Below are 26594 nucleotides of genomic sequence, written 5' to 3'. Positions count from 1 at the left end.
GATGCAGCCAAGAGGCCCATGATCACTCTGGATGAACTGCAGAGATCTACAGCTGAGGTGGGAGAGTCTGTCCATAGGACAACAATCAGTCGTACACTGCACAAATCTGGCCTTTATGGAAGAGTGGCAAGAAGAAAGCCATTTCTCAAAGAAATCCATAAAAAGTCTTTAATGTTTGCCACAAGCCACCTGGGAGACACACCAAACATGTGGAAGAAGGTGCTCTGGTCAGATGAAACCAAAAATGAACTTTTTGGCCACAATGCAAAACGATATGTTTGGTGTAAAAGCAACACAGCTCATCACCCTGAACACACCATCCCCACTGTCAAACATGGTGGCGGCAGCATCATGGTTTGGGTCTGCTTTTCTTCAGCAGGGACAGGGAAGATGGTTAAAATTGATGGGAAGATGGATGGAGCCAAATACAGGACCATTCTGGAAGAAAACCTGTTGGAGTCTGCAAAAGACCTGAGACTGGGACGGAGATTTATCTTCCAACAGGACAATGATCCTAAACCTAAAGCCAAATCGACAATGGAATGGTTCACAAATAAACGTATCCAGGTGTTAGAATGGCCCAGTCAAAGTCCAGACCTGAATCCAATCGAGAATCTGTGGCAAGAGCTGAAGACTGCTGTTCACAAACGCTCTCCATGTGCAAAACTGATAGAGACATATCCCAAGCGACTTGCAGCTGTAATTGCAGCAAAAGGTGGCGCTACAAAGTATTAACGCAAGGGGGCCGAATAATATTGCACGCCCCACTTTTCAGTTTTTTATTTGTTAAAAAAGTTTAAATTATCCAATAAATTTGGTTCCATTTCACGATTGTGTCCCACTTAACAGTAATACACTTTAACACTGATGTAAACTTTAACAAACATAAACTGTGACACATAAAACCAAAGGCTTACAACCACCCTATTACAAAGGGGATGGACAACTAAAAGCATTTTAACTGACATACAAGCAGGAAAGACACGTGTAAAATAACACCTGAACAGGCCTAACGTTAAGTTTCCAAACGTCCCTGATGAATTTAAGGTGGAGTAACATTAACACGCGTCGACTCAGCTATTTATTGATTATTAAACAATGTCGCAATCGTCTGAAGTAAGCTAGCAAGCTAACACTCTGCTCCAACAACGGTAACTACGATGCATTAAACTAGTAATTTCATGAACTTCATCACATAGTAGATGTTGTTGAGATGGCGCCGCGGATGGTTGCCTCGGTGTGTTGGTGCGCGTTGTTTTGTCTTGTTTTGTGTTTTAACTCCGTTCTTTGCGATTCTACCCGGAGCTCTTTCACCAGAGAAGAGCTCATGAACATCAGGGTAACAGCACCAGCGGACTTATTTCCTACTTTTCTTCTCCCAACACTGGAAATTTTGGACATTATGGTCAAAGGTGTGCTCACCTTTGTCCACGCAGTGAAACGCCGGAGGAGAGGGAAACGGGCCGGTGCGCTCGTGCGTCTTCGCCAGCGCGGATTACGCACACCGCTACCGGGAATATTTCTTTCTAATGTGCGTTCACTGGCCAATAAACTGGACGAATTACAACTGCTGTTGGGGAAAAACAGGGACTTCTACTCATCGGCTGTTTTGTGCTTCACGGAGACGTGGCTGTGTGGATTAATACCGGACTCTGCGCTGCAGCTGGCAGGCTTCCAACTCTACAGAGCGGACAGAGACACGGAACTTTCCGGCAAAACAAAAGGTGGAGGAACCTGGAATCTTTCATCATAAACTGCAAGCCTTTTTATTCACCCCGTGAGTTTGCTTCATTCATTCTGGTCGGTGTTTACATCCCACCGCACGCCAGCGTGCAGGACGCACAGCGCATGCTCGCCGATCAGATACTGTGTGTGGAGCGGATCAACCCGGACTCTCTAGTTATTGTCCTAGGTGACTTTAACAAAGGAAACCTCACTCGCGAACTCCCCAAGTACAGACAGTTTATTAAATGCCCGACCAGAGAGGAGAACATTCTGGATCACTGTTACACCACAGTCAGGGATGCTTATCACGCCGTCCCCCGTGCTGCACTGGGACTCTCTGACCACGTCATGGTCCACCTGATTCCTGCTTACAGGCAGAAACTAAAGCTCTGCAAACCTGTAGTGAGGACATCAAAGAAGTGGACCAGTGAGGCTGTGGAGGATCTACAGGCGTGTTTGGACTCTACTGACTGGGATGTATTCAGGACTGCTACCAACAGTCTGGATGAGTACACAGAGGCTGTGACGTCATACATCAGCTTCTGTGAGGACTGCTGTATTCCATCATGCACTAGGGTGAGTTACAACAATGACAAACCCTGGTTCACAGCCAAGCTCAGAAGGTTAAGGTTGGATAAGGAAGAGGCCTTCAGGAGTGGAGACAAAGACAGATTTAAAGAGGCAAAGTACAAGTTTAGCAAGGCGGTGAAAGAGGCTAAACGACTGTACTCTGAGAAGCTCCAACACCAATTCTCAGCCAACGACTCTGCGTCTGTCTGGAAAGGGCTTAGGCAGATCACCAACTACAAGCCTAAAGCCCCCCACTCCTTTAACGACCAACGCCTAGCCAACGACCTGAACGAGTTCTACTGCCGCTTTGAAAGACAGAGGGACAGTCCTGCAACCATCCCCCACAACACCTCCCAACACCCCCAGCTCCAGTGTTTCACCTCCACCTCCCCCACCTCAGCAGGGGCCTGGGCATCTCCACCAATGCCCACCTTAAATGTCCCCCCCTCCACCTCCCCACCCACCTCAGTGTTGACTCTTTCCATCCACGAGAGGGACGTCAACAAACTCTTCAGGAAACAGAATCCCAGGAAAGCAGCTGGTCCGGATTCTGTCTCCCCATCCAGCTTGAAGCACTGCGCTGATCAGCTGTCTCCAGTGTTCACAGACATTTTCAACACCTCATTGGAGACATGTCACGTGCCAGCCTGCTTCAAGACCTCAACAATAATCCCTGTTCCCAAAAAGCCAAGGACCACAGGACTTAATGACTACAGACCCGTCGCCCTGACCTCTGTTGTTATGAAGTCCTTTGAGCGTCTTGTGCTTTCACACCTGAAAGCCATCACCAACCCACTCCTGGACCCACTGCAGTTTGCCTACAGAGCCAACAGGTCTGTAGACGATGCAATCAATCTGGCCCTCCACCACATCCTCCAGCACCTGGACTCTGCAGGAACCTACGCCAGGATCCTGTTTGTGGATTTCAGCTCTGCCTTCAACACCATCATCCCGGCTCTGCTCCAGGAGAAGCTCTCCCAGCTGAGCGTGCCTGACTCCATCTGCAGGTGGATCACTGACTTCCTGTCTGACAGGAAGCAGCATGTGAAGCTGGGAAAACATGTCTCCGACTCACAGGTCATCAGCACCGGATCCCCCCAGGGCTGCGTTCTTTCTCCTCTGCTCTTCTCCCTGTACACAAACAGCTGCACCTCCAGTCACCAGTCCGTCAAGCTCCTGAAGTTCGCGGACGACACCACTCTCATCGGACTCATCTCTGATGGTGACGAGTCCGCCTACAGGTGGGAGGTTGACCAGCTGGTCACTTGGTGCAACCGAAACAACCTAGAGCTCAACGCTCTAAAGACAGTGGAGATGGTCGTGGACTTCAGGAAGAACCCAGCCTCACCTGCACCCATCAACCTCTGTGACTCCACAGTTGACACTGTGGATTCCTTTCGCTTCCTGGGAACTATCATCACCCAGGACCTCAAGTGGGAGCTGAACATCAGCTCTCTCATCAAAAAAGCCCAGCAGAGGATGTACTTCCTGCGGCAGCTGAAGAAATTCAGCCTGCCAAAGACAATGATGGTGCACTTCTACTCCTCCATCATTGAGTCCATCCTCACCTCCTCCATCACCATTTGGTACGCTGCTGCCACGGCCAAGGACAAGGGCAGACTGCAGCGTGTCATTCGGTCTGCAGAGAAGGTGATTGGCTGCAATCTTCCATCTCTCCAGGACCTGTTCGCCTCCAGAACCCTGAGGCGTGCAGGAAAGATTATGGCTGATCCCTCCCACCCTGGACAGAAACTCTTTGAGTCACTCCCCTCTGGCAGGAGGCTGCGGTCCATCAGGACCAGAACCTCACGCCACAAGAACAGTTTTTTCCCGTCTGCTACGAGCCTTATCAACAAGGCCCGGAGCGCCCCCCTGACACTCTGACTCCTCACACTCCTCCTCTGCCTCTACATGTCACATTATCTTACATCCTTTATGCGTTATATTAACGTCATTACCGTGAACTTTTGCACCTGGTGAATATTTCACTGTTACTCACTTACTGCCCAGTTGTACTGCTCTTTACTGCTCTTCTGTAGTGCTCTTTTTCATCTTTAAAAAAAAAAACAAAAAAACAAAAAACATTTATATACTGTGTATATATACAATACGTTACTGTTTCACTTAACTTTTACTGTTTTACTGTTTCACTTAACTTCTTACTGTTTCACTTTCTTTTTTAAACTTTGTATGCTTGTATGCACCTATGTCACCAGAACAAATTCCTTGTATGTGCAAATCATACTTGGCAATAAAGCTCTTCTGATTCTGATTCTGATTCTGATTCTGACATTGACATTACTGTACCTCTATCTTTTTCACGTTTTTCTTCCTCTTCTTTCCTTCCTTGGGTGCCGGGTGGCTTCAGTCTTGTGGACATAATTCCGATACAGTGTCATTAATCTTTTTCTTCGTCTCTGGGTCACAGTCTTGTCGGATTCAGGCAGCTGGACTCTTGACCCCGCCCCCCTCACACAGCACAAAGGCTCATTGCACCCAGAAAAAAGGCTTCTGCATTATTTAATAGCCTTTCTATGACTTTATGTTGCTGTGGGCTTATTTAATGTTTCGAAATAATAGTAATAATGGCACTGGTAAAAAAAAATAAAGTAGTATTTATAATAATTTTTTTTTTTTCCACCCCCTGTGGATGACGGCGCCCCTAGCATTTGCCTATACTGCCTATGCCCAGGGCCGGCTCTGCATCTAAGTGTACCCGTGCTGTAGATTTAAATGGAATAAAAAGCACAAGACCAATGTGAATCTTTTTTTTTTTTTTTTTTTTTTTAATTAACCAAATCCTGCTCCATCCCAAAAAATTTAATGAACAATCCAAAACTTGGATCTTCCTCATTGAGCAAATATAATAACCTGTATTAACCTCATATACAAGAATATAAATATTTACTGAATTTTAAAGAACGTTTTACTTTTCCAAATTTTACTTTGTAGCCAAATGTCCTACAAATTATATACTGATTGGAGGAGACTTTGATTTAAATCCTAATGAGTTGCTGTAGTCATGGCCACCTAGATTCTCGAAAGAACTTAAAAAATGGATAACTGAGGAGTTCAAAAACGAAAATAAATGAATTGATATATGTAGAAATGTAAACAGGGATACAAACAGTTGACTTGGTTTAAAATTATATTATTGTAAAAAAAATATTGTAATCATAATTGATTACAGATTGATATCACTCAATTTCAAAACATGTCATGGACACCAATTTTGCCAATAGTCCTTTTTATTATTTTGAAATTATCCAGAAATGAAAGTATCAGACTGTGTACTTACAAATTCTTGCTGAAATGTGATTTTGTATTATCTAAATTACTAACCAAACTCCCTGCTTCTCACCAACAAGTCCTTTCACTGTGGAAAATGATTTACAAACATAACTTTAGCCCTCATAACATCCCAATTTGGAATAACAACTTTGACAATTATTAGGAGCTAACCATCACGTACACACCTGGCAAGAAATTGTACATTGCCAATACACTCTCAGGTGGGAAAGGTGAAAATATTGACGAGAACCCCTGTGATGAGAGAGTTGTGTATACTTTGGAGGCCACGGACGCCCTGAGTGAGGAGACACTGAGGCAGCTGAAATGTGCAACCTCGACACACAGTGTGTTACAAGCTGTGTGTTTAAAACACTTGAAAGGCTGGCCTTGGCAGCTCACAAAAGCCAAAGCAAGGAGAGTCCTTTACTGGCCCGGGATACCAAGAGATATAGAGGCAATGGTGGAGAAGTCCTCACAATGTAAGCAACTACAGCCTAAAATGCATATTATATCTGCATCTTACAATTTATTTTGCAAACATTGATTGAATATCAAATAATAACATTTCTCCAACAGCCAAAAGTTGTTTTCATATTTTGTGTTGAGAGGGACACATTTTTACTTTAAATAAACAAATATCCACAAAGTCAGTTCAGTTTAGTTTGTTGCAAACTCAAGGTTGAGGTAGTTAAAACAATAGAAATAAAATTAAAATAAAAATGAATGAATGAGACATTTCTCCTAACTTGTTGTATTGTTTTCTGTTTTACAGTTATATGCCTCTGGTCTATATTGCAAGATTACGCCAGAGTTTGACGACCTTTTCGGTTTCTCTGTTGAGGATGTGAGGGATGAAGTCAACCGAGGAAATAAACTGGTAAAAAAAATAATATTACTAGCATTTTGAGCTGCTCTAATCCAGTCATTTTATGCAAAATCAACGTTTTAACCATTTCAATACTTATATTTGGGACTCTGGAGGCCCTACCAGTCGCCAAAGTGTGGAAAAAGAGTACTCAGGCCTTTTTTCGTGGTCCCCCTTAGTGTAAGTATAGCGATAAAACAGTGAGCGCTGTAAAGAGGACAAATCAGAAACCCCCTGGAAGAAGTGGGTGTGTGTTTGCCGTGTTTTGGCAGGGTTATTGAACTGCTATGGTGATTCATCCTTATGGTATTTTGACCAAAGTATGTCACTGACATGTTCATTAGGACACCAGGGAACTATTTTAACTTGGGGAAATAGGGTATATTATGTCTCCTTTAAGGGCCAGATGCTGATTTTTTTAGGTGCACCGGCACAAAATTTAGGACCATCCACATTTTTCATTGCTTCACCTTTAACGCCGTAAGGTCACCTTTTTATCACTCTCCATAACATTCATATAATGTGAATGATTTTTAAACAAGATTAAGGTGTTTAAAGCTGAACGTTTTTAACTAAAACATTAAGCAAATAAAACATTTCCAAATAAAGGTGCTTGTGCTTTGTGATTTCATATCTCAAAGATCATTTCAGATCCCTCAGAGGACCTGAGTATTACTGCCTGCCACTAAAATGGAGCTGGGAAAGTGCCATTTTTTTGTACACACTTGTCACTGCATATAATGTGTTTTATAGACACGTTGTGTTTTTTAAAGTTTCGATTCGAAATGTTGTTGACCGGAGGCTACTGTGAGACTGACCACCTGTGAGTGCTTTGGGAGTGGAAGGGGATCCCGTTAGCACCCACTGCTTGTTGAGCACAGTATCTGCAGAGTGATACGTACTTTCACATTAGAGTCTCCAAACACCAGACAAGGTGGCTAGATTTGTCGCTAGGGGGAGTTGGAATGTCGGCAGATTTAGCAACAAAGTCGCCAAGTTGTCTCTCATTGGTTTAGACCACGATATGATCCTAGCATGGGTGAGTTTGGTCACAGAGGAACACGAGAGATGATGTGCTAACAAAAGACATTTACATTTTCATCTGGACAGCGTCAGATGCACCAGTGCGACCTAGAAAAATTGTTAGGTGCAAGTTTTGGTCGCATGTGCAACCACAATGGTCGCACTCTGGAGCCCTGTATTATAAGAACGGGATAGAGCACCGTCCCTTTGGCTCTGTTCATTTCTATGGAGTTGCTCACCAAAAAAAGTTTCTGACTTCTGAGTTTATTTCCGGGTTGTGTGGCCCATAGAGCATGCGCAGTAGTGTTTCTCCCATAATGCCTCTCGGCTAGGTGAACAAACCGTCTGCGTCCTCGACCTGCTCTGATGGGAGTACGCTACTGACTTGCACTATCAAATTTCATGAATACCGATACCACGTTTGCTTTGGGCTTTAAACTATGGATTTGTAAATGAATGGCAAAACCAATGATAGTGAATACAGTAAGCTGAAAAGTATAATGACGTAATTACAGGTTAAAATTATCAATTTAATGATTCATCTGCTATTAGTTTGTGTTGTTACAGGAATTATGTTTGATTTTCCATTCACTGATATGTGTGTGTGATTATGCTAATAATCAAAATGCAGGCTCATGATCAAATTATGAGGAACAATAACAATGTGTTAAAAGTAGTTTGATAACTCAGTGGTGAAGTGAGTGCAGGTCTCAGTGCATCATACAGTCACAGCTCCACAGTCCACACCGTCATCTGTGTCACGATGTCCGGGACTGAACAAAGTGATAAAGTGCAGCATGTCAGTCTCCTCTCCTCAATGAATCCACACAGCAGCTCATTAATACGTTTGAAAATAAATGCTAATTAGTGACAAATAAATAACTAAAACATGCTTTGCAATAATATTTTTAAAAATGTAACAAAACATTGCCTTCATTTATTCACATTTCTCATAAAAGTTTCATATCTGACAGTAGCACCGAGACACCACATGACCGTGCATCTGTGATGCCACTCTGGAAAATAAGATTTTGCTGGGTTTTTTATGGCCTTTAGGAAGGTTTTATAAATTCCATGAAACTCCATGAATTCAAAATATAGAATATATAGAATATAAAGATCTATAAATGCCTGTGTCCATTTCCCGAGGTATGAACAGTTTTTCAGGCGTCTCTTTTACTATTGCGGTCAATGGGAAAATTGCTATTTGGGCCGCATGAGTATTTTTTGTTGCAGTACCACGAGTGGCCACCAATTGTCATCAAGGCAGAGGGGGCGGTGCTCTATCCAGTTCTTAAAATACATCCATGGTGTAAACTTTATAGAGCTCGTCAATGTGACGTAATGACGCAATGTATCCTGGGTACAGAAGGCATCTTCGCACAGACATATAACTTCGGCGGGAGCAGTGCATAAAATTATTGTTGTATAGTAAATTGTCATAGTCATGCTCACGACTGCCACAAACGAAAGGAACAAAGGAATAGGCTTCTATCGTTTTCCACCTTGGCAGAGAAACGGTACAAGCCGTGTCTCAGATGCACATCCAGGTTTAACCGGTTAAGAGCCAGGACGAGAAGATTGATTGATTTATTTGGAACGATTAAAATAGATGAAAATGAATAAACAAATGAATAAAATAATAACGCTAATAATAATAAAAATACTACTAATAACAAAAAGGCAATTTCAATATAGTATACATTTGACCCGTCTGGTGTCGTGGTCAAATATGAAGGCGAGGAAAAGACTTTACTTGATAAGATTGTTGTTATATGCTGTGGTCAATGTGCGAAGTGTTGTTCTGAAGCCATCATCTTAGAATGTAAACCTTGACTGACTTGTAAATATGTATCTTTAATTACCAAATTATCTTTTTATGTCATGCTTTTCACCTTCATGTACATGTAATAATTTGTACCCATTATATGCAAATAAATTATTTTTTGGCTTTTTGTAAAAATTATTTATTTGTAAAAAATAAGTTGTAAAGAAAAATTGCACAATATAGCACTCAAAAGAACAGACAGTTATTACACTGCAAAACTGAATTCACACAGTTTTTAAATGTACAATATGACATGACACCTCGAGGTAGGGGATGAGTAAGGCACATTGATTCCACAAGAAGAACATACTTTGCCTCTATGGCCTGTTCACGCGACAAAATGTTTGTAAAAGTACAGAACATGTACCTCCATTGTAGAAGATACAACAGTATATTGAACAGTAAATAATGTATTGAATGAAGTATTGTTAATGATGCACAGCTGTACGCAGCTCCGCTGTGATGGACTGGTTAAAATGTTATTCCAGTAACATTCATCATAGTAACTAGTACCAACAACTGGATAAGAAAGGACATTAACAGTCATTCATCAACGTTACAGCAAGTCACCACTAACACACCGGCAGCAGCAGCATCAACAACAACAGTGTTTGACTGGGAATGACATTCAATAAGAGAAAAATCTGCCCTCTTTTTACATTTACTTTATGCGTGATGTGTTAGTTAGGAAATCAGGTTTGTCTGTCGTATGTTGAAAGTTCGGCAGGACCTTCACATCAGACGTCCACACCGAGGGTTCCTATGGGTCTGGCCCTTTTACACATTACATTACTGTAGTGGCTAAGCCCCAGCTTAAAGCCACTGAGGGGCTGCAGGACAGGCTAAACTTATTAACGCGCTTGATACGCTTTCTTGTACGTCCAATGAAATCCAGTCCACACGCTTGCTTTGCTTAATATGCGACCTTTTATTTCTCACATTTTTAGGCGCAAGATCAAGTCCAATAAACAGCAGTAAATGACAGTAAGTGACGGAGACCACCGTGCCAAAAGCATATCGTTTAGCGGTTGAAAAACTGTGTGCTCTTCCGTCCGGCAACACCTGCCCAGTGACACAAAGTTCCCACCTTTATAACATCAAAAAGAACACACCCACCACCTGTCGGCATAAATTGGTAGTGCAGCAGCTACACAAAGAAATGGCTCCTACAATTACATTACATTACATTACATGTCATTTAGCAGACGCTTTTATCCAAAGCGACTTACAAATAAGGTACAAATAAGAGCTAGAAGTAAGTAAGAGCGTAAAGTAGATCAAACTATGACGTGCTAGTCATAAGTGCGATGTACAAGTTTTTTGGTTTTTTTTTGTCATCTTAGTCGAGGTAGAGTCGGAAGAAATGTGTTTTTAGTCGGCGGCGGAAGATGTGGAGGCTTTCAGCTGTCTGGATGTCGATGGGGAGATCGTTCCACCATTTGGGGCGAGGACAATGAACAGTCTCGAGTTCTGCGAGTGCCTCTGCGATCCTCTCAGTGAGGGGGCAGCAAGCCGGTTTGCCGATGCAGAGCGGAGTGGGCGGGCTGGGGTGTAGGTTTTGATCATGTCCTGGATGTAGGCTGGACCGGATCCGTTTGTAGCATGGAACGCAAGCACTAGAGTCTTGAAGCGGATGCGAGCAGCTACAGGAAGCCAGTGAAGGGAGCGGAGGAGCGGTGTAGTGTGGGAGAATTTTGGTAAGTTGAAGACCAGTCGAGCTGCTGCATTCTGGATGAGTTGCAGAGGTCGAATGGCACATGCAGGGAGACCAGCCAGGAGGGAGTTGCAGTAATCCAAGCGTGAGATGACAAGAGCCTGGACCAGAACCTGTGCCGCCTTTTGGGTTAGAAGAGGCTGTATCCTTCGGATGTTGTGCAACATGTATCTGGAAGATCTAGCTGTTGCAGCAATGTTGGCAGTGAGGGAGAGATGGTCATCAAGTGTCACACCCAGGTTCCTTGCGGTATGAGAAGGAGTTACCACAGAGTTGTCAAGGGTGATGGTTAGGTCTGTGGTGGGAGAACCCTTTCCTGGGAGAAAAAGAAACTCAGTCTTGTCGAGATTGAGTTTCAGGTGATGGTTAGACATCCACTGAGAGATGTCAGTCAGACAAGCGGATATCCGTTCTGCTACCTGTGTGTTGGAGCTGGGAAAAGAGAGAATGAGTTGGGTGTCATCGGCGTAGCTGTGATAGGAAAAACCATGAGAGCGAATAACCGAACCAAGAGAGTTGGTGTATAGCGAGAAGAGGAGAGGGCCCAAGACAGAACCCCAGTAGCTAGAGTAGTTATTACTTCAGACGGGTCAAGACGGGTTTTTTTAGGAGGGGGGTCACTCTGGCCTCTTTAAGAGAGTCCGGAAAGCAACCAGATGACAGAGATGTATTAATGAGGTGGGTGAGGAAAGGAAGAAGATCAGAAGCAATTGACTGAAGAAGGTGAGAGGGGATAGGGTCAAGGGGGCAGGAGGTGGGGCGGGCAGAGGTTATTAGGGAAAGAACTTGATCCTGAGATAGAGGGGAGAAAGAGGATAGAGAAGGAGCTGAATGTGTGGTTGGTGGAGTGGTGAGATCAGGAGGTGGGGTTGAGAAAGAAGAGCGAATGTCATCTACATTTTTTGTGAAGTAGTTGACAAAGTGAATTGGTAGAAGGGAGGAGGGGGGGTTGGGAGATCAAGGAGGTTAGAGAAGATAGAGAAGAGTTTTTTGGGGTTAGAGAAAGAGGATTGAATTTTAGTCTGATAGAAAGATTGTTTGGCTGCAGAGATAGAGGCAGTGAAGGTGGAGAGAAGAGAGTGATAGGAAAGCAGGTCATCAGGGTGTTTTGATTTCCTCTATTTTCTTTCTGCTGCCCGCATGGTGGCTCTCTCAGCAGGCACTGAGTCCGACAACCACGGGGCTGGGGAGGACTTACGAACCCGCCGGGAAGTAAGAGGACAGAGTAGAGAGGAAGGTGTCTGTGGCAGAGTTGGGATGCATGAGGGAGAAGGAGTCAGCTGAAGGAAGTGCTGATAGAACAGCTGAGGAGAGAGAGGAGGGAGAGAGAGAGCGAATGTTACGATGGACAAGTGCAATATCTGATGAGATGAGATCATCAGAGTGGGAGAGAGTAGGAAATGAAGAAATGATCAGAGACATGAAGTGGGGTTACCTTGAGGTCGGAGGTGGAGCAGTTTCCGGTGAAGATGAGGTCAAGGTGGTTGCCAGCTCTGTGAGTTGGTGGAGAAGGAGCAAGTGAGAGAGAAAGAGATGAAAGTAGAAGAAGTAGATCGGATGACTTCTCTGACTGGATGTTGAAGTCACCAAGAAGAACAAGTGGTGGACCATTTTCTGGGATGTTTGAGAGGAGGACATCTAGTTCCTCCAAGAAGTGTCCCAATGGGCCTGGTGGACGGTAGATGACAACAATGATGAGTTTTACTGGGTGAGTTATAGTTACAGCATGAAATTCAAACGACTGTGAAGAGAAGTGAGGCAGAGGGTAAAGAGTGAAAGTCCAGTTGGGGTTGATAAGCAGACCTGTCCCGCCACCTCTTCCAGTGGATCTGGGTGTGTGGGAGAAGGAGTGGGCGGAGGAGAGAGCCGCAGGGGTGGCTGTGTTGGAGGGTGTTATCCAAGTCTCAATGAGAGCAAGGAAGTCCAGACATTGCTCAGTAGCAAAGCCAGAGATGAACTCAGCCTTGCGGGTAGCTGACTGGCAGTTCCACAGGCCCCCTGCAACAAGGTGTTGGATGTGTGTGGAGTGGGTGGGATAGATAAGTGAGGACAGGTTACAGTGATGCTGTGAGTGATTGTGAGGTTTGTAATATCTATGAGAAGAGACATGAACAGGAATGGAAAAAAGGCACATATGTGAAAAGGTAGAAAAACACTTGCAGACAGGTACTTAGCCTGGTTAGCCTCCTTGTTAGACTCCAGTTTAGACTCCTTTGTCTTTGTCTTCCTGAGTCTTGACTCCGGTTTAGACTCCTTTGTCTTTGTCTTCCTGAGTCTTGACTCCGGTTTAGACTCCTTTGTCTTTGTCTTCCTGAGTCTTCGTCTGAGGAGTCTGCCGCTGAAGCTGCCTCTTCAAAGTGAGTACTGCTTTTTAAAAGACACCTGATTAGGGGCTGATTGATTACAGCTGTGTTGGCCACTCCCCTGTAGCCAGTGAAACTTCTCACCTGGTGATGGTGATGGCTCAATAGAAACTAGGTCAAAACAGCAACAATAACAACTTTTGTCTTTGACCTAGCAAACAAAATATCTTTAAATAACTTTCACCTTAACTAAACAGACAAGTCAAAAGTCACTAAAGTCAAGCAACACAGTTAGATCAAATAGCAATTAATGAAATAGCAACCAAATAAGAAAGACCTACAGAAGTGATACTTAGCTTAATTCCAGTAGTCCTATGAGATACCCAGAGAGTCCAAATGCACATCCTTCTATCTTCTGCAAATACCGCGCCTTTTCTTTCGCGTTTCCTTTCTCTCGATATGGACCCGCTGCATTTGCCTTCGCCCGTTCCGTTTGTTGTCCTTTTTCGTATTTGTGTTCATGTGTGTGCTTCAATAGTAGCAATAGTAGTAAAAAAAGTAAACAGCCAGACTACTTGGGACCATGGAGGACTACCGGCATTGTGCCTTTCCCCCCCGAATGCATCGTGTGTTGGTCACATGGTCTGGCGATCTCTATTGATCGATACGTTCTGGCTCGACCAAGATTCTGAATGGTCGATTGTTTGCCGTGTTAATTTCATCAGGAGGAAAGTACCAAGTGCTGATGGGGGTGTTTTCAGAGCACCACTGTATCACAGGTAACAGCGTGTCTTCAGACAACACCCCCCTTGTTTTCACTATTTTAGATTAGCCCAACCCACTAGAGATAAATCGATTAGAGAAGGTCCACGTTCTTCAACGTCCGGTGGTTTTATTTCACTTTTAGCTTTTCATGTTAGGCTACAGTCAGTCCTCTAACATTCATGTCAAAGACATCGGCAGTGTGGCAGCATTTTACAAAAATAGATGGCGGGAAAAAAGTGGAATGCAAAGTTTGCAAGCAGCAGTTTGCATATCACAGCTCGACTACAAACATGGCATATCATATAAACGGTAAGCTAAGTTGTCTGCGCCAGGTTGCTCCGTCCGTCCGGCCACATAATCTAAATATTCCTCAACAGTCGAAATGTCAGGGCTTCAGTCGACCAAGAATTGCTTTGGTTGATTACAGCCCTAGTAGAAACCTACCCTTTTAGTTTGGCTTTCAGTTTAGTTGAATGTTCTTTAATTCAGTTTATTATTTTCAGTTTATTATTTCAAAGCTGGAGAGAAACCCCAGGCACGCCCACAACTAACAACAGGCCTCCTCCACACTGCCTCTGACTGGCAGCTGCAGGTCGACCTGGGGAAGCAGCTGAGGTTCCCCCGGCACATTGTAACAACAAGTCTCCGCCCAGACATGATCATTACCTCTGAGGCTTCAAGACACCTGATCATTCTGGAACTTACGGTGCCCTGGGATGAGCGTATTGAGGAAGCCAATGAGAGGAAATGTGCTAAGTACCAGGAACTGGTGGAGGAGTGCAAGGCGAGAGGCTGGAGAACCTTTTATGAGCCTATAGAAGTCGGCTGCAGAGGCTTTGCAGGGCGTTCACTTTGTAAAGTCCTCAGCCGGGTGTTACAGGGGCAGCCAAGAAGAGGGCCATCCAATCCGCGAGTGGAGCCGCAGAGAAGGCCACAAGGTGGCTTTGGATTAAGAGGGCTGATCCGTGGACTGCTACTGGGACGTAAGTCAGGACTTGATCAACCCCGACTGGGTCGCCTGGGCGAGGGTGTATGATGTTGCAAGACCCGAAACACCCAATGATCCCAGGATACATCACTGAGGATGCGTCCCAGTGCATCCTAGAGATGTTTCTTGCACATTATTTTCTGCCAATTTGATAGTAGGATTTTATTAGTACATTTATATTATTATCAGCAGTCTGAGGAGACAGATATTATATATTTCATTTAATACTCTACTTCAGGTGGTTCCTTATTTGATGCTGGTCTTCATGTTAGAGCTGTAATTTATTGAGGTGTGGATGTATTTCTTTGTATGTGAAACACTCTGTCTTAAATGTTATCTCTATGTAAAGTGCTATATATTCATCCATTTATTGATTGATTGATGTCTTTAGACCTGCAGCAAATGTAAGAAAAAGGGCGCTGCTGCCGGGTGTGAAGTGAAACGCTGCAAGAAATCCTACCACTATCCTTGTGCTATTGAGGATAAAGCAAAGATTACTGAAGATCCAAAGAGGGGAACTTACGGGTCAGTCCAACACATCTGTCCAGCTGCATGTTCAGTAAAAAATCGTTTGCTCAGAAAGCAGGTTTAGTGAAAACTCTGAATTTGTTCATTTTTCAGAAAGAGTTATTATGGCAAAGTAACCTGTTCGGGAGTTTCTCTCAGTTCCTTCCCTCTTTCATAGCACTGGTTCATTTCCTCTTTTATTCATTGATTCAGTCCATATCATATGGATTTTAGTCCAATTTTACCGTGTTGTCTGTAATTAACATTCAGGGTTAGTTTATTAAACTGTCAGTCACCAGTCTCATCAGCTCTTATATATTATATTTCATATATAATATTTTTAAATTTTGCCTCCCCAAGAGAACCAAGTTTAGAGATCCATGTTAGATATGATATGATATAATAACTATGTCATATTTTTGCTATATAAATAGTTTTACACATATAATATTACAGGAATATAATATTATCCATAGTATTACTGGTCTCAAGAGGGGTTAAATATGAGGATAACTTTTTTTTCAGTTGCCATCATCAATCATAGCATCAGGGCTGTATGCATGCTGTATTTTTAAAGTGCCGTCGCACGTGCAGAGTGAACCTATGCTGATTTGATTAAATTCATTAAGAAACAACAGAGTTTCTCATCTCAGTATGTTGAGCTTCCTTTCTGAAGTGGGGCCTAATTTAATTGCAGATGAAAAGAAATGAATGAATATCCTGAAATGATCTGTATGACTTTTCATTCATCAGGTTGTTCTGCCCCAAACATTGTCAACAACCACAAGGTAAGTGGGCATCTGATGGTTTCTTTCTGTCTGTCCTGTGACCACGTTTTTAAAAGTATTTATTGTGGGACTGTCAAAGTTAATGCATTAGTCGTCAGGGCTGGGTGATCATGGCCAATTTCCTAAATAGATTTGGTTCTGAATCGATTAATCACAATTCGATTCAATCTGCTCTTAAATAATGAAAATGGCTCAACTTTATTTTTTCTCTTCACCAAAAACAACAGGTTTTAAGTGCAAACTTGTATGTTTGTCACGACTGCTGGGTCTTTGCTGGTCAGTCCCCACTCCTGTATGGCCCCCGTCAACATATCAGCTATGTTAATAGCAGTGTGGCTGGTGAGAACCTCAGTGGTCACATGAGCACATGAGACATGAGGCACCACTCGTTGTTGATGTCGTGAGAAGTCACTGTCATGTACGACTGTGTTGACAGTCCAGGTGTCACAGGTTATGGTGACCCTCTCTGCTGACTGCATTTTCGTTAGGATGTCGTCTTTCACACATGTAAACATCATGGGGATAACAGTTTCAGTCAGATGTTTACGTTGCACCATACCACACCAGCGTGGTTCAAGCACCTGAGCGAACCGCTTGAAGCCTTCGCTTTCCACTACCGAGTACGGGCGTAAATCTTTGCAAACAAAAGTTGCGATGGCCTCTGTTATCTTTATGGCCCGTGGAGAATCGGCTGGTAATGTTAGTGATTCCCTCAGTTTCTTTTGTTTTGCCCCGGACGGCTTGTTGTCGGAAGCTAACGTTAGAGTAGTGTGATACCTTGTCAAGTGGTTTCTGAGGTTTGTAGTATTTCTACAATAGCTGACCTCTGCTTGGCACTTTGTTCTGTGTTGTTTTAAATCCGAAATGGTTCCAGGCGTCAGACTTAAGTTGGGACGGCTTGCTGAGCGGAGTTTTACCTGCATCGGCCATTGTGTGTAGGTGCGCTTGTGGGCGTCAACCGGACGTAAACATGCCGCTGGATAAAAAGCGTTCTCGTGCCCTATGAATATTCAAAATTTAAATGAAATCGATCTTAAAGCCCTGTCAATCGTTGCTATTAATACAGCTGAGATGAACGCGATAAAATCATTTAGCGCAGTTAACACCAGTTTGTTTACTTCTGGTGTGTGCTGACCTCTGACATGAAAGCCGGGAATTATCCACGCGAAACATTCACTTGCCTGCAGTTAGTCAGAGAGGAGAGACTGATATAGTAGCTGAAGAGAGAGAGAGAGGTGAGGGATTGTTGGGCGGGAGCTGAGCGACAGAACCATCGATAGAACAAAAGTATTGTGCAATATGACTACTGCCTCGGTGGCACGGCACAATTATCTGACAATGAGTGGAAATTGTAAAACCTTGGCATTGACTGACAAAATAGAGGCGCGGCTAATTGCTGAGACCTGTGCAGAGGAATTCCTCATCGTTGCCAATGAGTGGAAAGTAAGTGGCAAACTAACCACTCCAGGAACCCATAGTGCTCATAATATGCTGGCAGCTGCCTGGAGACTTCTGTTTGAACACGTACCCTGCGTGACTGTGCTCTCTCTCCTCTCTCTCTCTCTCTCTCTCCCTCTCCCTCTCTTTTTGTTGTGATGTTAACACATGTTGCATACAGGATGGCAGTCATCCATGTTGAGCCTTTATTTTAAGATGACCCGGTTGGCGCTTGATAGGCCTAAGTCTCTTTAAAATCACATAGTTCTATGTTTAAAAAGAAAGACACAATTAAACAATGGTGTCTGAAATGCACACTGTTTGATTACTCGTTAATTTAGTCATTAGAAGAAAAGCAAACATTTAAACAAATTTCAAAATGTGAGAATAATTTGTTCTTTTTTTTTTTTTTGTTAAATCTATTGACAGCCCTAATTTGTTGATCTTTTTTTTTATGTGATTGTTGATGTGCAGGAGGAGCCAAGAACGATGGCTCTGAAAATGGGATGGACTCAGACTCTGCAGTAGCTGGAACATCCAACAATGTCAACGGAGCTGGATCGTCTAAGGTTGGAACGTCATGAATGTCACTTTTTTGCTACATAGACGTTAACTACTTTACGTCACAGTTCAAAATAAATTTTAACAAATGTTGGGAACAAAAATTGGGAACTGAATATCTAGGGGAACCTTTTTCAAGGTCAGATTAATGTGCACTTTCTTTTGAAATGGAAATGAATGTAGAGTAGAGCCTGTTGGCAGACAGACTGTTATCAGCATTTATATTTGCAGATACCAAAATGTCTATTTTACTAAATAAACAAACCATAAAAAATAGTTTTGGCTGATTTCCTCTATTCAAGTTCTTTATTGATGGTTGTATTTGACTGTAATTATAGTGATTTATGATTAAACTACTACTATTTTACTTTTTCTTAGTTATTAAATTTATATTGATTTACGGTTAATTAATATGTTTTACTTTCATGAGGTTTACTGTCTTGCCTGTGAAAAGACTGAAGGAAATATCAGTTTGGAAAGTTTGTCTAATAGCATTATCATGTGAGTATGTTTACATTTTGTAAGCCACTTCTTTCATGAGTCATATTAGTTACTCATTTATTTTATTAATCTAAATAACCAGACCTGTGTGTGTGTGTGTGTGTGTTCTTAGGTTGTATTGTGATAAACATGTTCCATCCTCACATAAGAGGAACAGCAGTGGTAAGCCTGCTCTAAACATCTCATGTCTTCTGCTTCATGGTGTTTTACCTTATTGATAACTAAGTGAAATGTCTGTTGCACTTGATTCTACAGTGGCAGGAGAGTCTGTTTGCAGCAGTGACTCAAGCTCATCCAGCAGTGTGACACATAGGTCCCCCAAGGTTCACATATTTTTCATTTTCACTGGAAATAAAAAAAATTAATTTAATTTCACTAGAGCTGTAAACTCCTAGTCGACTGGTCGATTTATTGGTCGATATGTTCTGGCTCCAAAGTTCTTATTGGTTAATTTTTGCCATGTTGATTTCATACAGTCTATGGTTAATTTAGTCAGGAAGAAAGTACCAAGTGCTAATGGAGCGCGTCTTCAGAGAACACCCCTCTTTTGGACTAGCCCAACCCACTAGGGACAGATGAATTCACACATTCATCCACGTCCACGTTCTTTAACATCCGGTGATTTTATTTAATTTCAAGCTTTGCATTTTAGGCTACAGGCGGTCCTCCTCTAACATCCATGTCAAAGACATCAGCAGTGTGGCAGCATTTTACAAAAATAAATGGCGGGAAAAAAGTGGAATGCAAAGTTTGCAAGCAACAGTTTTTGTATCACAGCTCGACTACAAACATGGCAAATCATAGAAAAACGGTAAGCTAACTTTTCTGCGTTAGGTTGCTCCGTCCGTTTTGAGTATATGAACATATCAGAATTGGTATATTTCAATGTTTTAGTCTAATAATCGTTGATTCGTTTTACAACTGCAGGCGCACTCGCCCACAACAACGGCAGCAATCTATTTGTGTCTGAGCCGCGAAGCTGAGCTCCTATGTTCAGGCTCGCTCTCTGTGAGGACATGCACAGAGCCAAATCAACTAAATATTCCTCAGACTCTGTTGATTAGTTGATTTTTAGTCAAAATTTCAGGGCTTCAGTCGACTAAGAATTTCTTTGGTTGATTACAGTCCTACATTTCACAGTGATTCAGTGATTTATAAGCATTCTGTTTTTGCTTTTGAACAGAAACGGTTACGTGTTGATGACAGGTAAGATGCACCCTCTGATGTTTATTATCTCATGCTTGTATCCATTACTACTGCAAATAATTACTTGTATTATAAACATATCATTTATCTGACTCGGCAATTATACACGGTTTATTTTCTTTAAAATGTTTTTTGACTTCTACATATACTGTACTTCGCCTCTTTGTTCTGCCACAGACTCAAGATCCCCTTGAAAAGGATATTATCAGACAGTCCGTCATGTTCAGGTAACTTTGTAACCCTATTACAACACAAAATGCACTGTTAACCCTAAACTGAGAGTATAGCTCTGTTAAATTCATTAATATGCATACACATGTATATTCATCATTTTCTTTTACAGAAGAGGACCAACCTAACACAGATATGAATATATTTGCACCTATAGAGTCAGACTTTGATGAAAGTGCACACTCTGTTCCTGAGCAACAAGTAGGTTTTATATTATTCCTCATCAATATCATCATTTCGAGGCCTTAGATGTTTAAATAACTGATGGTATTTTTCTCTCTCATTCTTCTCCACGTCTTGACTGTGCTTCAGTTCAGCAAGTAAGAGCAAATTCTCTGTGAAAATAAAAGTGCACTAAGGATGTTTCTTTACTTAAACGGTCATTTGTCAGTTAGTCTTCCAAAAACCAATCTCAATAATACCTTAAGTTTGTGAAAGTTTACTTAAAACTGTAGCGTGTTACTTTTAAATACAGACATTTAAAGCACTGTCAAAATGAGCTCCACATGAGTCTCTCTATGTTTCCATCTCGTGTGAGACGACTGCGAACAGGTCAACATATAAAAGAAGCCAGTGTATACACAGATGCTGCCTCACACATCACCACCGTCCATGATCACCACAACTTACACTCACAAAAAATGACAACTGTGTAAATCGGCACCTTTTTGAAACTCTGTCAACAACCTTTAAAAATGTAATCATAGATTTTGTTGCCATATACAGTATCTCATTGGAATGTATTAATAATAATAACAAATGTGTGTCTTTCTTCTGGTCACTGGGTTTAACAATCACAACAGTTTCTTGTATGATGTTCTGTCTCCACAGAAACGACGACAAGAGTCTCACGGTGTCCGCCGCAGGTGAACAGTCTCAGCAGACTTAACCACTGTGTGCATGTAATAAAATGTTTTACACACGTCTGCTTTGTTTCCCTTTAGGAAATCCGCAGGAATCTGGAGATGAAACGATACTTTCTTCAGTGAGTTGTTGCTGCATATTGTGCATCATGTCTTTTTTATAGACCTATAAGGTCTTATATGAGGCATATTGATATAAATTGTTGTATATTATTGTTCATTGTTAATAACAGAATAATTAAATAGGGCTGTCAATCGATCAAAAATCGCAAAATCTTTATAATTAATCGCGAAAATAAACCTGAAGCTTATAACAGATATTTATTTATATAAAATCATGGAATGAATGTAGAATCAACACAAAAAGTATATTTAAATTCAAAGACTGTTTTAATGACCACATCGCCACCGGAAGTAAACAAACAACGTTTATGCCGTTAATTTATTTTAAGGCGTTAAATTATTTAAATTAGCGCGTTAACGTTGACAGCCATAGTATTAAAATATAATTCTATGATTTTTCAGCTACTTAAAAGTCTTTGCTCAACATGACAAAGAGGTCATTATAATGTGATGATTTTGGTTTGTGGACAAAATAAGACATTTGACACATTTTATGGACTAAAACAACGAGTTGATTAATGAAGAAAACAATCAAATTATTATAGAACATACAGTACCTGCCCTAAACATGAAGATGTAAATAACAATTAGACTGATAAATGCTCTTTGAATGAAGAATTCTTTTTTATTAGCAACCTTGTAAGTTTTCACAAATATCATAAATCATAAATATAACATATATATATAATATATAATATAATTAACATATAAGTAAGGCTGTTAATTAATCAATGAATGAATGTTTATACAATTGCTTAATTAGTGTTTTCAGTTAGATTTCTCAGCTTCTTAAATGTAATTGTTATCTGGTGTCTTTGTTCCATATGACAAAGAAATCATTAAAACTGGATCATTTTGGTTTGTGGACATTAGACGAGTACTAGTACAGCATAACGATCATGGCACGTTGCCTTGCATATCCTCTCTCTATTTGCACGCCTGTCTAAAGGCATGCACAGGTGACTATGGTGTGTTTGTTTCCTCTCAGGATGCTGAGTCACAGAGTCTGCTGCTTCAGGAAGTCGAGAGCTGCACCACAAGATTTGCACCAGGCCCTGCACTCCCACAACAATCTGTGCAAGCTGAAGGTTAGTTTCACATTCAGTCAGTCTTTTATTTAAGCTCTAACAAAAACTGTTTGTTGACTGACAAAAGGCCATGGATATACTAATGGACCTGTGCGGTTTACTTAGCGCTGGAAGCACCTCTGCAGTGAAAATAGATCAGGAAAGCTTTTCGACAGAAAGCCTTGAAATGCCATCCTGACAAGAACCCACAATGGAATTGGTGTGGTTGTTAGTTAGTGTTAGTGGAGTGGAAAACCCATAGGGCGGCCCACAGCGCCACCTCCTGGCCAACACTCTGTTATAACTGTGAGTTTGAGAGTCTGGTGATGATGAGGAAGAGGCTGCTGAGCGACAGAGACTCATGGGGCAAAGAGAAGATGAGGAGGAGGAGGATGCTGGGACTTAGGAGCCAATGTGGTGTTTCAGGCTTTAGTGTTTTGTTGTTGGGTTGCAATATACTGCACCTCTGCAATTCATCTCGAAGCTTTATGTGTTGTATTATTTTACAAACATTAAACCGTTTTATTACAGCTGCAAATATGAGTCAGTCTGACCATCTCATGGCTAAAATACGTGTTTATGTCCTGGTAATTCCACGGCACACATACCTAAGACTATATAGGGGGAGGGATGGGATGGGAACACCTATAAAGAGTTATGTATAAGGTTTATTAATTGTTAATTACATCTTATTACACAAACCTTAAAAAGGAAGTGTTACCCCCTTTTAACTTCAATAATGCCACAGCTTATAGGTGCTGTTATTGAGACATTTTTCTCTCTGCTGAATGTTTAAAAAACAAAGTCTTTTTCAATGAATTCTATAAAAGGTTTTGAATTAGCTGGGCCCATTTTAGTAGTTTAGTAGTAAGTTGTGGACTATTATGTTAGACAATACTTGCAGAATTTGTACCCAGTCATAAAAATGCATATTAATCTCACGCATAACCCTATGTATATAACAAGAATAATTAGGGATTAGGGATGCACCAAAATGAAAATTGTTGGCCGAAACCAAAACACTGAAAGAAATTATTATGCCAATTCTGTACTATTGTTTTTTATTTTAATGCAATTTTGTTGTTATGGCTGGGACTATGTGTACTTACGTCACTAATGTCAAGGCATTGCAATTGTATAGATTAATATTCTTTTTTTTCTTCTCCGTATCCAACGCGGATCATTTCTCTACGCGCAGCTTTATCCCCAAATAATGTACAGTCAGGATGAAGTGCAGGGGATCCAGGTAGATCTTAGTAAATACGTGTTGACGGACTCTTAAGAGCGCACTTTTCATTGTTTTCACTCCGTGGTCCGTCTCAACCACCGTAGCAAATGTGCTCAGTTTGGTCATTAATGAGGCTGACCAGTGAATCATTTTCAAATCACGGGAAACAACATATGTTAGGTCTTCTGTGCAAATTTAAAAATGCGAACAAGTCATATATATATGTATGTGTGTAAATATATGTGTATATATGTATATATATATGTGTGTGCATATATATAAATACACACATATATGTATGTGTGTGTGTAAATATATCTGTGTGTATATACATAGATATATGTATGTGTGTGTGTGTGTGTGTGTAAATATATGTGTGTATATATACATATATATATATATATCTATGTATGTGTGTGTGTGTGTGTGTGTGTATATATATAAATCTATACATATATACACTGCCTGGCCCAAAAAAAAGTTGCCACCTAAAAAAAAGGTCACATACTCGTTGGATTGCCTTTAGCTTTGATAACGGCACTCATTCATTCATACGGCATTGTTTTCATAAGCTACTGTCACAAGATTTATTTCCGTCCAGTGTTGCATTCTTTTTTCACCAAGATCTTGTATTGATGATGGGAGAGTCCACTGAGCAAAGCCTTCTCCAGCACATCCCAAAGAATCTCAATGGGGTTAAGGGCTGGACTCTGTGGTGGCCAATCCATGTGTGAAAATGATGCCTCATGCTCCCTGAACAACTCACAACTTCACAATTTGAGCCTGATGAATCCTGGCATTGTGATCTTGGAATATGCCCATGTCATCAGGGAAGGAAAAACTGCATTGGTGGAATAATCTGGTCATTCATTATATTCAGGTCACATAATGTTGCTGAACCTAGACCTGACCAACTGCAGCAACCCCTTAGCTATTTGCTTAGTTAAATCCAGGTGGCGACTTTTTTTGGCCAGGCAGTGTATATATAATAGATAATTATAATATTGTATATATGTGTATACATATATATATATATATATGTATATATATACATATATATATATCTCATTCATATCTCCCTCCCTCCTCAGGATCCAGTTCTAAGCAGAGGCCTAATCCTCATATTGCTGGACCCTCTCCTGCCCGCTCCGAACAACGCAGTGTTGCTGGCTCGCTTCCATGCACCAGTGTGGCCATTTCCTCAGCTCCGCCTGAAGCCGTCCGCGCATCCTTTAGCTCCTCCTCTCTTTCCCCCACAGCCCCTCCCTGTGACCCGAGGCCCAGGGTCAGCATCGACTCCTCGAGCTTCTGGAAAAGCTGCAACGCAGCAGGATGCACACAGGCCATCTTCACTGATTTTATCAAGATGCTAAACGACATCTCCAACAGAATCCAGGCCGACCAGGCCGGTCAGGGGGGTAAGTTTCCTACCACAGCATCTTCTTCACACACTCATTAATGTTTTATATAATATAATAGTGCAGTTTAGCAGTAACCTTTCTTCTCGCTGCAGATTATAATCTGGCTCTGTCAGTGATGGAGGCGTCTGGGAAGCTGACTGAGTTTGTGGACAAGCAGCAGAAAGGTGACGTTCAACCTTTAAGGTGCTAAATAGGACGATATGGACCAAAAGTTATAACTTGATATTTTTTAGCTGAGTGGTGATCTCGAAGTCACAGCCTCATGTTTAAAATGTCACACAGGCAGTTTTATTACAGACAGTTACACAGTATCAAGAAAACAATGTGCAGAAATAAACTTTGTTTTAAATAAAAATGTTCCTGGAATAAAATAATGTTATTGTCCTGACATTTGGAACTGAAACTGTGACTTAACGCCACTGCTGCTCAACAAGACAGGGAGAGAGAGCTATATACTGAATGCAGAGAGTGAGACAGTATATATGGATATATGGATATATATAACGCACAGCTAAATGGAAGACGTATAGACGTAGCACAGAGCAGATAGCTATCATTTATCCAGGTTAGAAAAGAGCTTGGATTTGGGATAAGTGTTTGGAAATGCTCTGACATACTTACAAACACAGAACGTTAGTGTTTTTATTGGAATTCATATCTTACTATGAAAATTGCTTTTGGTTGTTAATAGCATAAACCCCATCTGTTTCAATGTGAATTAAAAAAAAATGAAAGCATGTTGAGTATGTTTGTACTGTATGAATGTATTTGTAAATGTATCATTTAATACAGCTGTAAGGAGCCGAAAAGGCTTGAAAATAAACACAGGAAGTACTTGGAATTGACTAGAAAAAGGTGTATGAACCTTGACTCAAATTCAACATTGGCATGTTATTGTTTTCCCAGAGTTAAAACGGAAGCAAACGGAGCTGATGAAGGCAGTGGCAGCTATGGAAGACGTCGTCACAGCAGTGAGGAGATGAGTCTGGACCAATCAGCAGCTCCTTGAGATTTGTTACGTGTGTGAAATGCAGCAGCAGTTCACAGCTGAAGCAGATCTCTGAATCCTGACAAGCTCAGCACTGTGAAATCCAAACTTGTATGATACGAATGTGTTTGATGTTTTATAATCCTCACGAATGTTACAGTAAAAAAAAGTGGTACATGGTTGATTATAGAACTAATGTATACTGGTCTGTGCTCTTAAATGTTTTATATTGTTTATAAGGTGTCATATTTGTCAATGAAATTTACATTTGTTTGCTCTCAAATACAAATACATATCCAGCAATACTAAATACATTCAAATCTTCCGTTCACTCCATAGTTGACTTTGTGTTAACTTTCATATGACAAATAAACAAATCTGAGTCTTCAGTGACTGAAAAGCATGAGATCAGTTGACTGACGGCCACTGAAGAGCATTCCATTTCATCACCTTCAGAAGGGGTCTAAAAGATGAACCTGAAGGTTTCCACAGCAGAAACAGATTTATTGATAATGGTGAGGGGTGGCAGAGCAGGGGGGCTACTCCTGAAGTCCACTGTCATCTCCACAGTTTGGAGAGGTTCAGCTCCAGGTTCCACAGA

At 41.5% G+C, this 26594-nt stretch overlaps 1 protein-coding gene across 3 annotated transcripts in view; it reads left to right on the top strand.

Moving 5' to 3' along the window:
- The window catches only part of phf11 (PHD finger protein 11), a 28774-nt gene extending 2388 nt beyond the window's left edge, over positions 1-26386 (top strand). The window contains exons 2-18 of one of the 3 annotated variants that reach the window (XM_044018120.1): positions 6359-6463; positions 15464-15597; positions 16333-16367; positions 18279-18373; positions 18796-18866; positions 18979-19028; positions 19122-19189; positions 20050-20072; positions 20250-20299; positions 20419-20504; positions 20616-20623; positions 21135-21169; positions 21248-21288; positions 22278-22377; positions 24676-25002; positions 25098-25169; positions 25912-26386. In XM_044018120.1, coding sequence (XP_043874055.1) covers positions 6359-6463; positions 15464-15597; positions 16333-16367; positions 18279-18373; positions 18796-18866; positions 18979-19028; positions 19122-19189; positions 20050-20072; positions 20250-20299; positions 20419-20504; positions 20616-20623; positions 21135-21169; positions 21248-21288; positions 22278-22377; positions 24676-25002; positions 25098-25169; positions 25912-25988 — 1377 coding nt within the window. In that variant the 3' untranslated portion in view covers positions 25989-26386. Of the gene's footprint in view, positions 1-6358; positions 6464-15463; positions 15598-16332; positions 16368-18278; positions 18374-18795; positions 18867-18978; positions 19029-19121; positions 19190-20049; positions 20073-20249; positions 20300-20415; positions 20505-20615; positions 20624-21134; positions 21170-21247; positions 21289-22277; positions 22378-24675; positions 25003-25097; positions 25170-25911 lie in introns of all 3 variants that reach the window. The other 2 variants (XM_044018119.1, XM_044018121.1) reach the window with 2 other exon arrangements.
- The last annotated feature ends 208 nt before the right edge of the window (positions 26387-26594 follow it).

Source organism: Solea senegalensis, linkage group LG2, assembly GCF_019176455.1.
Source record: "Solea senegalensis isolate Sse05_10M linkage group LG2, IFAPA_SoseM_1, whole genome shotgun sequence".
Lineage (NCBI taxonomy): Eukaryota > Metazoa > Chordata > Actinopteri > Pleuronectiformes > Soleidae > Solea > Solea senegalensis.
Note: the sequence above shows the minus strand (reverse complement) of the source record. Positions and strands in the feature narration are given on the sequence as shown.